Source organism: Gymnoscopelus microlampas, assembly GCF_963454915.1.
Source record: "Gymnoscopelus microlampas genome assembly, chromosome: 17".
In the NCBI taxonomy this organism is placed as follows: Eukaryota; Metazoa; Chordata; class Actinopteri; order Myctophiformes; family Myctophidae; genus Gymnoscopelus; species Gymnoscopelus microlampas.
The window spans coordinates 9,665,827-9,678,484 of NC_139954.1; the positions used below are offsets into that span (position 1 = coordinate 9,665,827).

Consider the following 12,658-nt stretch of genomic DNA (forward strand, 5'->3'; position numbering starts at 1 on the left):
AATAGTGAAAATAGCCGAGCTACAAGCACAAAACACAATCAAATTTCACTATCTATAGTCACATTCTGGTGCCCGACTCTGGTGCAAACTAAACCGCCCCCATTCAACAACACACTCCCCACACCTGCCCACCACCCCCATTAAAACCCACTCCCCACACCTGCCCACCCCATTCAAACCCACTCCCCCACATTCCAGTCAAACCCACTCCCCCACATTCCAGTCAAACCCACTCCCCCACATTCCATTCGAAACCCACTCCCCACACCTGCCACTGGTTGCTTCTCTTTAATCTCTGTTGGGGGGCAAAAAGCATATGAGAAAAAAAACCAAGGACAGGAACAAAAGAAAACATGTAGTAATGTCCCTTCATAGCCCGTCATGATTACACATGCATGCATGTAGCCCTTTCTAGCCTCTTCAATCTCTGCCATCCCAGATGTAGAAAAGGGCCCTTATAAGTCTCAGCGGAAACGGCCTGGATTTTTGGAAAAGAAAGAGATGAATAGAAAGAAGAGAAAAAAAGGGGGTGGCCTACATTCCCCGCACAGTGTAACGAGCGGCCTCTTTTTCCTCGCTAATTACCACAATGAATATATTACCAACTCCTCACTCAGTCCATCAATCACATCTGGGATATAAGGCGGCGGAGAAGTTAAAGAGAGGCGAGATGGAATGGGAGAGGGCGGACCGGCGTTCCGTTCCGCATCGCACTTCAGAAGTTCTTCAGGCCCCCTCTCGGGTCCCCCCCGGTTCCGCTCCGGCACGCGCCCAGAGACGCACAACCGCCGCCACCACCGCCCCGTCCACCGCAATTAACCCATTGAGACCTGAAGCCGATTTCTACAAAATGTCTTCTAAATCCTAACGGTTTTCTGAAAAAAACGTGTGTTGCTATATCAGTGGTTCTCAAACTTTTTCATGTCAAGGAGCCCCAAAATTATATGTATTTGGCCACGGACTCCCATCTGAAAATATTTTTGTTCCAGGGACCCCCAGAAGCAAAGATTTTAGTTAATGTTTGCTTTAAAATAATATATATATTCAAAGATTTGCACACATTTTCAAAAATAGCAGATCTACAAGCTCGTAGCGCGGCACTCGGTGCCGCGCTATGAGCTTGTAGATCTGCTATTTTTTAATAGCCAAAGTGTAAAATAATGCTTTTTTGCTCAAATCTAAAAATGACACAGATGCGTTCCGGGTCTAAAAGGGTTAACACACACATCATCGCCAATTAGCTTCACTCCGGGAGGCTAAAGAGCTCTCGTCGTAATCATCATCTCTTGCCTCCCAGCTGCAGCTGCTGCCGCCGCCGCTGCTTATAAAGGGGGGTGGGGGGGGGGGGGGGGGTGGGGGTCTTTTGTCTGGCGCTCTTCGTCAAAAAACGCCGGCTTTTGTCTTACGCTCGCCTCGTATGGAGTGGGGTGGAGGTGGAGGTGGGGGGGGGGTTGGGGGGGGGCAAATTAGACGGCGGCGGCGGCGACGCGTTCAACCCGAAGCCACTCAACAGGCGAATGACATCCAGAGCGGAAGAAATGGCGATGTTGAGAATGTTTGCCGTCACTCTGGTGGGAGACAGGTTTCGCGTTCCTTAACCCATTAAAACTGGGAACGGATCTCTGTCATTTTTAGATTTCTTTGGCTGTTAAAAAGTTGTGAAAATGTGTGCATTTGTAACTCAAATCTTTGCTTCTGGAGGTCCATGGAACAATTTTTTTTTTTACAAGTGTTCGCTTTAAACATTTTTTTTTTTTTTTAAGATTTGCACAAATGTTCACGATTTTTCGAAAAAATAGCAGATCTACAAGCTCGTAGTGCAGCACTCGTGCCGCGCTATGAGCTTGCAGATCTGCTATTTTTGAATTGCCAAAGTATAAAATAATGGTTATGGCTAAAAATCTAAAAATGACACTGACGCGTTTCCCCGGATTGAATGGGTTAATAATTAATTCTATATTTGCTGAGGGTACAAAACATAAAAACACAAAGAAAAGAAAGGATGGGAGGCGCTGTGTGTGTGTGTGTGTGTGTGTGTGTGTGTGTGTGTGTGTGTGTGTGTGTGTGTGTGTGTGTGTGTGTGTGCGTGCGTGTGTGGTGGGGCGTTTGAGTGTTATGAAAACGCTTTTGTTCTTTATGTAGAACAACTTGTAGCCTAGATAGCAACACATGGCAGTGTGCGATGCCACTAAAAAAAAAAAAAACACTTCTTCGTAAACAGTTCCTGGCGGCGTCAGCGTCGCCGCCGCACCCAAAACACTGAATGACTAGTCTGGTTTTTCTGCTCCACAAACTCCTCCATCGGTGCAGTGCGGTCCGTTCCACATTTGTACCCGTCCAGACAGCACTAATAGTAGGATGCTGTTAGTCAACACAAGGGGGAGAGAGGTAGGCAGCCGGGAACGCGGCCCACTTAATCACTCACTACCTGTGGCTGTGGTAACGTGGCAGACACCGCTCTATTTATCACCTAACACATAGCAGGCTATACAACACACGTACAATAAGAGCCATCGTTATTACCGCTGATCTGGGGTCTGGAATTCTCTTCTCATCTGATCTTAGACCAGGGGTCTTCAACGTTTTCAGACCAAGGACCCCCTAGCTGAGCGAGAGAGATGAAGCAGGGAGGCCCGCTATATTGTATATAATTGTGTTTCATATACACTTTTGCTGCTCTTTTTTCCCTCTACACCTATAACTCTTTGCCAAAAATAGCCGATCTACAAGCTCACAACGCCTCGCGCTGCGAGGCGTTGTGGGCTTGTAGATCGGTTATTTTCAAAAGAAGAAAAAAATATCACGCAAAGATTTGGCGGACCCCCTGTAGTAACTCTGAGGACCCCCTTGTTGAAGACCCCTGTCTCACACACACACACACACACACACACACACACACACACACACACACACACACACACACACACACACACACACACACACACACACACACACACACACACACACACACACACACACACACACACACACACACACACACACACACACACACACACACACACACGACTAGCTTTTGTCATGGCAAAAGCTAATGGGGATCCTAATAAACAATAAAACTATACTTAAACATAGCCAAACGTTTAGGACAGTAATTGCAAAACTTTTTTTGGGGTCATTTTTTACTCCTAACTCTTAACTCTTTGACTGCCAGAGTATTTTCATAATGTACTTACCCAGTGCCAGCGATTTTTGTGGTTTATAACCTTTTCAACCGGTCACGGAATTGTTATATCGATAATAATTCATTGTCTGGCTGTGTTTATAAACAAACACGACAGATCGACCAGCGCTAAAAGAGTTAAGTTTGTTCTCTATCTCTCCGCTCTCTCTCTCTAACCCTTCCAAAGAGGCTGCAGAGGCTGCAGACGTCATATCTGTTTGTTACGTTCCGTTGCGATGCGACGCGTTGTGAGCTTGTAGATCGCCTATTTTCAAATAAAATCGTGCGGGGAAATCATAATAAGCAGATCTGGCAACCCTGTTGTTGTACGTGAGAGGGACTTCCGCGTTGGTCACAGAAGCGGTCTGTGGTTATAGCACAAGCGGTATAGGCTTTAGTATGTCGCGTCACAGCACGACGTATTGTGAGCCTGTAGATGGGCTACTTTTTGATGCACAATACCAGCCCGCAAATAAGTATGAATCAGGCCTAAATTCAACCCCTGACCTCTAAACCGAACCTGTAAATGCCTAATCCTAACCTTAATATTCTCCTACTTGTGAGCCTAATCCTAACCCTCACAACGTCCGTTTCTCAAAATTCTACAAGACATTTGACCCTCACAAGTATAGCAAAACAGGTAAACACTCACTCACACACACGCGCGCACACGCACGCGTAAACACTCGCACACGGACCTCCTGGTGTTAAGGCACAAACACGAATGTTCTCTGCGGCTGAATTAAACTTTAAACGTCGATAGGCCCTTGTTTTGTCACAGAAGAGTGCGTGACATGCGTGTGGTTGGGGGGATGAATGCATCAGCGGAACCTTGTTTACCGAGCAGCGAGCGAGCGCCGGGGGACCGCTTATCATCCTCGCTGACTGACATATTGACAGGCACGTTTTTGCTGCTGTCAGGGGAAAAGAAACACTGCAACAAATAACCAACAAAAAAAACCCAAAGTATTTTATTTATAGAGACGATGAGGAAAGAAATCGCTCATGCCCTTATCAACGTCAACGTTATTTCCAAGATTAAAGCAACAGGGTTTGTTGATAGATTCCCAGGGTTTCTGGGGTCATGGGAGTCAACACAAGCCCAACACAAAATTGATAGTCTAAACATGTAATCTATGAAAGACAAAACACCAACGTAGCAGCTACACTGTGAAATCCCTCAGTGTTAAAGGTATAGGGTAAGTGATATTTTGTTAAAATAAGTGTTAAATAGTGCTGCATTCTGACAGTAAATATTGCTATAGTGTTTTTTTCTTCTTCTTCTTTTTTAAGTAACAGGGGTCTCCCCGTCTCTCCAGCTCTTAGTAAACAGAAAATGTATTTTCAGGTCTGGATAGCAATTGTATCCAGTGCGGAGAGAGATACAGGATAAACAAGTGAAATTGGAAGTAATGACACAAAGAGATGAGCAGACACAATTGGAACTGGAATACTATTAAAAAAAAAGCTGATAAAAGGGTACTCCCTCCTGATTGGCTGAAATTGGCAACCCGCCTGAAAATGTTTGTTTTAACCAAAAGAATATCACTATACTCTACCTTTAATTTATCCATCTGTAACTCAGAGAGTGTACAAATGTGTGGGTGACATTTGCACATCTCCTGAGTTATTTTACTGTGTAGCTTTTCTGTCCTCCAGTGAAGGTACTGGTTTGCTCTCGTGTGACCATGGTGTAAAGTGGCCGCGAGGCCTCAAAAAAACAACAACCCTGCATTGTTCGACCCGTTAGAGCAAGTTAAGAGACTCCTGGCTAAAGAGTGACTGTCCTTTGTGTCAATCCCTGAAGAAGACCTTTCCAGGTATTCTTTAAATAATGACTATGAGTCTGCAGCCTTGTCTTTACTTTTAGACTTATTTACCAAGGTCAGCAGCACCTCAATATCAATAAAATACTGGTGTGCGCCCTTCTCCTGTTTGTTTGAAAATCCTTTGTGTAACATAGATAGTTGAGTTTTATCCCCCCCCCATCTCTTTCCACAAACAGCTATCCACTTACCCAATTCATGAGGCAACTCGTGGCAGAAGACAGCCACAGAAGTACTGATGCCTCCTGTAGTGTTGGCACTGAACGCTGCACCTGTTAAAAACAACGACAAAAAAGAGACATCAACACGTCGAACAGCATGAAAATGAGAGTTCAATTTGCTCTCGAGAGTTTACAAATGGATAAATTAACCCAGGATTTTACTGTGTACGCGTTATGTGACAATTAAAGTAATTGTAACTGTGATTATAACAATGGTTGCCAGTTTGCCCTTATCCAAGTGAGAGATGAGTAAAGTTTGTTTCGCTTTCTTTTTTTTTCCTCTTCGTGACACTTTGACGATGGGAGCTTTTAATCAGGCTTAAGTCTAACCGTGGCCGATGCTAAATGTTGAAAAGTAATCAAAGATAATTATTTGACTGATTGAAGCCGTGACGAAATGGGGGTAGGGTGATGGGGAGTGAGTGTTTACTCGTGCAAAATAATCACGTTAATACTGTTCTAGCTGAGAGGTATGCATATAATTACGAAGCCACGTCTTTGTGGAGGAGATCAGACGATCACTGTCCTTTGGCAGAGCCTGTTGAGTTGGGAATTAATGAAACGGAAAAGACTTTGAACTGAACATCTTATTCAAATAAATGATGGCTGGTATAAGTCCTCCGTGCCTGTGTGCCTGGCCTTGATGATGACAACACACAATCTCTAGTTTCTCAACTTTCTGGATTGGGAAAACGCGTTTCCCAAGTACTGACTGGAGTACTGAACGACTGGAGACACTTGGGTGAAACTACCTATCCACCAGGCAATTAACCAAAAATATTTTGAAACTATTTAGAACCAATAACTGACTTATAACCGAATTTCTTTGGTCTCCCATCAGGGAGTTCAAATCCCAGTTGTTGCAGTTGCCTCTCTCCATTGGGACAGGACATAATGGATTGTAGCTTTAAAGGAGACACACCATGAATTTCACTTTTTTTTTATTTTTTTTTGTATTTTTTGGGCTCCCCAGTGTCTCTTGTACCCCAAATAATATTTTTTTTTAACATTCAGTCATTCATTCTCATTTCAGAGATTTTCAGAATGGGCGTGTCTGAACAGGCCATCTCAGAATGGCAAGTTTGCTTACATCACGAAACTTTCTGCCCATGTATTTTGACAGACAGAATTGCTCAGTACCGCAGTACAGCACCCCTCTGCCCAACAGGACGTTTTGGTATTGCAGCTGAAAGTGCTTTATAAGCCTGAGAGAATTGACTTGGGATGAGTATATCTGAGTGTTGATTTAGGCTCAAACCTTTTGAAAATGGTTTGAGGGACATACACCATATGATATTAAATATCAAATATTTTTTTTAAATTCATGGTGTGTCTCCTTTAAAGTATGTGACGAGTTGTGAGCATGTAGATCGTCTTTTTCCGCAGTAAATAGGGTTTAAGGGATTTAAGTGAATAGGGGTCTTTTTCCCCCTCCTTGCCATAAATAGCTGATCTACAAGCTCACGATGCACCGCAACGCTATCTATTGTGAGCTTATAGATCTGCGATGAACTTGGATGTGGCAAGGAGCAACAGAGACCAGTGAAGCAGCTCGTGTCTCAGAAGTCGAGGGCACTTGACGAATGTTAGCCTATTTTCGCTGAATGTTCGCCTATTATGAAATGCCCAGAATAGAGTGTATGCACATGCGTCACTTTTCCACCGGGACATGCCCCCTCATCTAGACTGAGTGGCAAAACATTGAGCAGCGTGGAGCGTTGGAGTTTGGAAGCGCTCGTTGGAAATCACTCAACGGTCCTGCATACCACCCGTTTCTAAATTGCACATAATGCAGGAGGCAGCAGGGGGTTACGTTATTGAAAAAGAGCGCTTCCAAACTCTGACACCTAGAAAAATAATCACCTGCACGGAATTTATTGACAGAAAGTAGCTCATAACTTGGCAGATAGAAAGAGGATAATTCAAGCTTTCATGTTGGTGCCATGTTGGTGAGTTTAACGTTGTTTAATACAATCAGATACGACTTTCCTGTTTGGATCTATGGGCTGTCAAGGCCAGAAAGTCGTGTTTTGCCACTCAGTAGGCCAGGGGTTCTCAACCTTTTCGGGCCGCGACCCCCAAAATAATGATATTATTTCCCGCGACTCCCCGTGTGCACGCGCACGCAGCGCGCGTGCCCGCGGGTGGTCCCGTTCTAATTTTTGGGCGGTTCTGGGCGGACTGGGTTAGTTTTTTCCCGGTTTTTGGTTACTTTATTTCGGTTTTAAGTGGGTAAATTGAGTAAATTAACTGATACAACATGAATTAATGATAACATAAAAAAATATTTTGTTAAAAAAACAACTAAAAAAAACACTAGGGTTTAAGTGGTTAAACAGAAGACAAGCGTTGAACTCAAACCAAACCCACCTATGGCCAGGCCGTCGCTGAAGTTGTGCATGCCGTCGCCCATGATCACCATCCAGGCGATGCTGGCGATGCCGGCGTCCTTCATCTCCTGGTCCGAGTGGCAGTTTCCGCCGCCGTGCGAGTGGCCGTGGCCGTGGTGGTGGCCGTGTTTGCGTCCTCCGTTCTCCTTGACGGGCGAGGAGGGGGTGTGGCCGTCGTGGTCATGGTGGTCGTGGTCGTGGTGGTCGGTGGTGGCGGGCGCCAGCGGCGTCTTGTTGGTGGGAGAGTCCGGCGGCTGGAGCTCCGACAGCTGCGTGTCGTTGTGGCCGTTGTCGCACGTGGAGACCATGTTGCCGCTGTCGTTACCTGGCGGGGGGGAGGAGGAGGGCGGGAAGGTTATGGCGGGGCGCCGAGGGGAAGCGGCACAAGTCCTACACTGTGGAGTTATTTAAGTTTTTTTATTTTTTTTTGCTAAAAAAAAGCATTATTTTATGCTTTTGGTCATTCAAAAATAGCAGACCTACAAGCTCATAACACGGCACAGAGCTATGACCTGCTTTTTTGTTTTTGGTAAAGATTTGTGCAAATCTCTGAATATATATATTTTTTCTACGCAAAAAATATATGTATTCAAAGATTTGCAGAATGGTTCCAGATTTTTCAAAAATAGCAGATCTAAAATCTAAAATGACACAGATGCACCCGGATTGAGTGGGTAAAAAACAAAACAAAAAAAATCTTCTTGAGTTTTCCTCACAATAATATGTGATATAATTCATGCATTCATTCATCCAACCCTTTTCAACTTCTATAAATCAAGGCTTTCCTTAAAATACCCGACACTAAAACTAAATAAAAACGTAACTAAAACTAGTCGATTCTTAACACATTGGGTGCGGAACACGGTAAAAAAAAAACGTGTTTTCACAGAGTAGCGCTTAGGTGCCGCCGAACACTGTTCAAACTGTGTTTTCAGTCTTTTTTGTTTTTTTTCCACACGGGAGGGGCTAGCGTAGCTCTGGAATCACCCACGGTGACTCTGAGAAGGAAGGGTCAGATGGCTCCCCGTCCGCTTCCGTTCTATCTCCTTGATAAAAACCTCTGTAGCTCCGAAACTTTTTCCGGTGGGGAAAACAAGTCATTTTCGGTGCGCGATCCCTCCCCCATTGTGAGAGATGTTATCGTTCCAGGCGTTAGCCAGGACCATCGTGCACGCATGCATTGTTTACATGGATTTGCTCGTCGTGTAGTCTAGAGCTTTAAACAGCGCAGCGGTGAGATTTCTGGCACCGAAAGTAATCTGTTTTAATAAAATTCTGGCACCCGATGTGTTAAAAGTAAAACTACTTATGCAGTAATATTTTTTTTTGTATTAAAAAATGACTAAAACGGATGAATATTTCATATAACTACTATAATAACTGGTCTGTTGTCCAGCGTACGTACCACCTTCGGTCAGAGGTTTGAGGTTGAGCCACTCGGCGTCCGAGCGGCGGTTCAGTTTGTGATCCGACAGCTTCCTCCCGATCTTGGCCTCGTCGCTCCGCCTCTTCCTGCCGCACAGACGTCCCTGTTGAGGAGGAACACAGGGCCATCAGTTGAGCTGCTTCTTGTGGCATTTTAAATTGGGACATTTTGCCACCGGGGCTCGTTGGGGTTAATGACCCCGTTTCTTAACCCATTAAAACCGGGATCGCATCTGTGTAACCACTTTAACAATTATTTTATACTTTTGCTATTAAAAAATAGCAGATATATAATAATATATTGTAGATCGGTTTCTTTTTTTTTTTAATTGTGTGCAAATCTTTGAATATATATTTTTTTAAAGCTAACATTTTTTACTCAAATCTTTGCTTCTGGGGGGTCCCTGGAACAACATATTTTGAGATGGGGGTCCGCGGCCAAATACATATCATTTTGGGGGTCCTTGACATGAAAAGGTTTGAGAACCACCTATTATAGCGACATAAGTTTTTTCAAAAAACTGTTAGGATTTAGAAGACATTTGTAGAATCCCCCAGAAGCAAACATTTGAGTAAAAAAAAATGTTTGCTTTAAAAACATTCATATATTCAAAGATTTGCACAAATGCAAAAGCATGTATATCTGCTATTTTTGAATAGTCAAAGTGGTTAAAATCTAGAATTACGCAGATTCCCGGTCTTAATGGGTTAAATTGGGACGTTTGCCACCGGGGCTCGTTGGGGGTTAATGACCCCTTTTCTTAAAGAGTGGCGCTAGCGGGCCTCAAACTTAAAGAGAAGTGGGCTGGCACAGGTAGGACACACAGGAAGGAAAAGGCCCCTGGCCTAATACACCTAAGTGACTTGTCCTGATTACTACAGACTAATGCCTGTAGGAGATCAGTAAGGGTCAGGTAGCTGTAGCGCCTGAGTGAAAGGAAATAACTCCATGCCAGGAGGTGGCAGTATTCTGCAGTGTAAATAAAAGGGGGTTTCGGAAGCATCACACAACAAAAACAAACAGGACAGCACATTTCCATGGTACGCCGTAGAAATCTGCACAGTCATGCGTCTCTCTCACACATACACACACACACACACACACACAAAATTGCCTAATGCAGTGGTCCCCAGCAAAATTATGGAAGAGTTGGTAACCAAATGGACCCGTATGGATCTTTAACTCCTGAGACTGTAAAATGAAGTCAAATGGACCCGTAAGGGTCCATTTGACTTCATTTTACAGTCTCAGGAGTTAAATTATTGTTAAACATGTGAATTACTTAGTGAAATAATTGTTATCTTGATCAACGTCTGCCTGTTCTCTGTCCTATTGGTACCAACATAGATCTATGCAGCATGGTGGAATTGTGGACAAAATCTTATCCAACAACGACAAAATACTAAGTATTGGGTCTGAGAGGCTGAATCTCATCAAACGGTGGTTCCGTGGCTCAAATGACGAATAAATAATGGACCTTGATATAAAAAAGGTTGAAATAATGCCTAATTCTGCCTTACTCCTGACATTGACACACGTGTGTGTTTCTGACACACGCACGCGCGCACGCAAACGCGCGCAATTGTTCTCGAGTGTCTGGTGAACAGCTAAAGCAGACACCTCAGCACCACAGACACTACCGTGTACATTCAAAAACACATGTTCTGCCACAGATGATTATAGACGGACGGGCCCGACATCAACTTTAAAGTGTGTCACAGCCTTAAGGGGAAAAGGAGTATTTTCTGGGCCCCCCCAGAGGAGGGTAAATACTACACCCAGCAGATGGCTGCTCAGATAAGTCATAATGAGCGCACAGGCGAGAGCTTTTAGGGGTTAAGTACGGTAACTTGCTCAGGGAAACTTCTACACATAGGTTGGGGCGAGCCGAGGTTCGAGCCAGCGGCCTTTCCGATTTCCAGACGGCCCCTCTCTACCCACTCAGATATGGCTGCAACGTACTTTTAACTCGGAGAGCATACAAATGGAACCAAATAAGCCCGTTATGGGTCCATTTGGTTCCATTTGTACGCTCTCAGAACTACAGACCAGTGGTGGAAAAAATACTCCCAGTTTTTACTTAAGTAAAAGTATCAATATTGCAATATAGAAATACTCTGTTACAAGTGAAAGCCCGGAATTCAAAATCTACTTGAGTAAAAGTACAAAACTATTGATATCAAAATGTAAGAGTACCAAAAGTAAAAGTACTCATTATGTATAATGTCCCATTTCAAGTTTTCAAATGTATACACATCTTTTGAAAATAGCAGATCTACAAGCTCACAATGCGTCGCATTGCGACGCATTGTGAGCTTGTAGATCGGCTATTTTCAAATGGCCGAAATATATATAGGGTTGAAGTGGTTAATGTATGTTTTGTAATAATAATCAATCTACAAAGTAACTAGTAACTCAAGTTTTCAAATAAATGTAGTGGGATAAACGTACAATATTTGGATCCGAAATGCAGTGGAAGAGTAGAAGTAAAAGTATTGGAAATACTCAAGTAAAAGTACAAATACCTCAAAATTGTACAGTACTTAAGAAAATGTACCAAGTTACTTTCCACCACTGCTACAGTACGGACCCTTAAGGGTCCAGTTGGGTTACATTTTGTGGACACTCGGGATTTGACCGCGCAGTCAGTTTGCCAAGCTGGTGGAGCTCACCCCTTGATCTTTGTAGTGCTTGAACATGCCGATGCAGTGTTCGATGATGAAGAGGAGGTAGATGCCCGACAGCGCCGTGAGGCCCTTCCACACGCCGTCAAACTCCACCAGCATGCTCTGCTCCTCCTTAGGCTCTCCCGGGTTGCTGTGGTCGTGCTGCCCCTGGGACTGAGAGAGAGAGAGAGAGCGAGGGGGGTGTAGAGGGATAGAAAGGGGAAAGATAAAGCCGAATTTTATACTATACTTTGACTTTTAACCCATTGAGACCTGAAGCCGATTCTACATGTCTCCTAAATCTCGACAGTATTCTGAAAAACTTATGTTTCTATATCAGTGGTGCTCAATCTTTTTCATGTCAAGGACCCCCAACATTATATGTATTTGGCCGCGGACCCCCATCAAAATATGTTGTTCCAGGGACCCCCCAGAAGCAAAGATTTGAGTTAAAAATGTTCGCTTTAAAAATATATGTATTCACGGATTTGCACACATTTTCACGATTTTTCAAAAATAGCAGATCTACAAGCTCGTAGCGCGGCACTCGGTGCCGCGCTATGAGCTTGTATATCTGCTATTTTTGAATAGCCCAAAGTGTAAAATAATGCTTTTTAGCTCAAATCTAAAAATGACACAGTTCCAGGTCTTAATGGGTTAAGCCAACAACATGACGCAAGCGTTGTTAGCTTGAAAATGTGTTTTTTTTTTTTGTGATCGACACCGTTCTCAATTAGTCTCTCGACGGTTAGAAAGGTATACTAAGTATCAAGCAACCACGGTTTCGAACCATAAGCCTTTCCCTGTGTAATGCAATGCAAAAGCAAATGTGTGCAAATCTTTGAATATATATATATTTTTAAAGCGAACATTTGTAACTCAAATCTTTGCGTCTGGGGGGTCCCTGGAACAAAACAGAAAAAGAAAGATATATCCACGCCACTAACG

General features: G+C 43.7%; 1 protein-coding gene across 4 annotated transcripts in view; it reads right to left on the bottom strand.

Annotated features, from left to right (window-relative positions):
• slc39a10 (solute carrier family 39 member 10) overlaps positions 1-12,658 on the bottom strand; it is a 60,850-nt gene that overhangs the window by 7,003 nt on the left and 41,189 nt on the right. For all 4 annotated transcript variants that reach the window (XM_084083609.1, XM_084083608.1, XM_084083610.1 and 1 more), the window contains 4 exons: positions 11,717-11,884; positions 9,024-9,147; positions 7,599-7,943; positions 5,199-5,279 (listed from right to left, as the gene is read on the bottom strand). In XM_084083609.1, the coding sequence (XP_083939735.1) occupies positions 5,199-5,279; positions 7,599-7,943; positions 9,024-9,147; positions 11,717-11,884 (718 nt within the window). The remainder of the gene's footprint in view (positions 1-5,198; positions 5,280-7,598; positions 7,944-9,023; positions 9,148-11,716; positions 11,885-12,658) is intronic.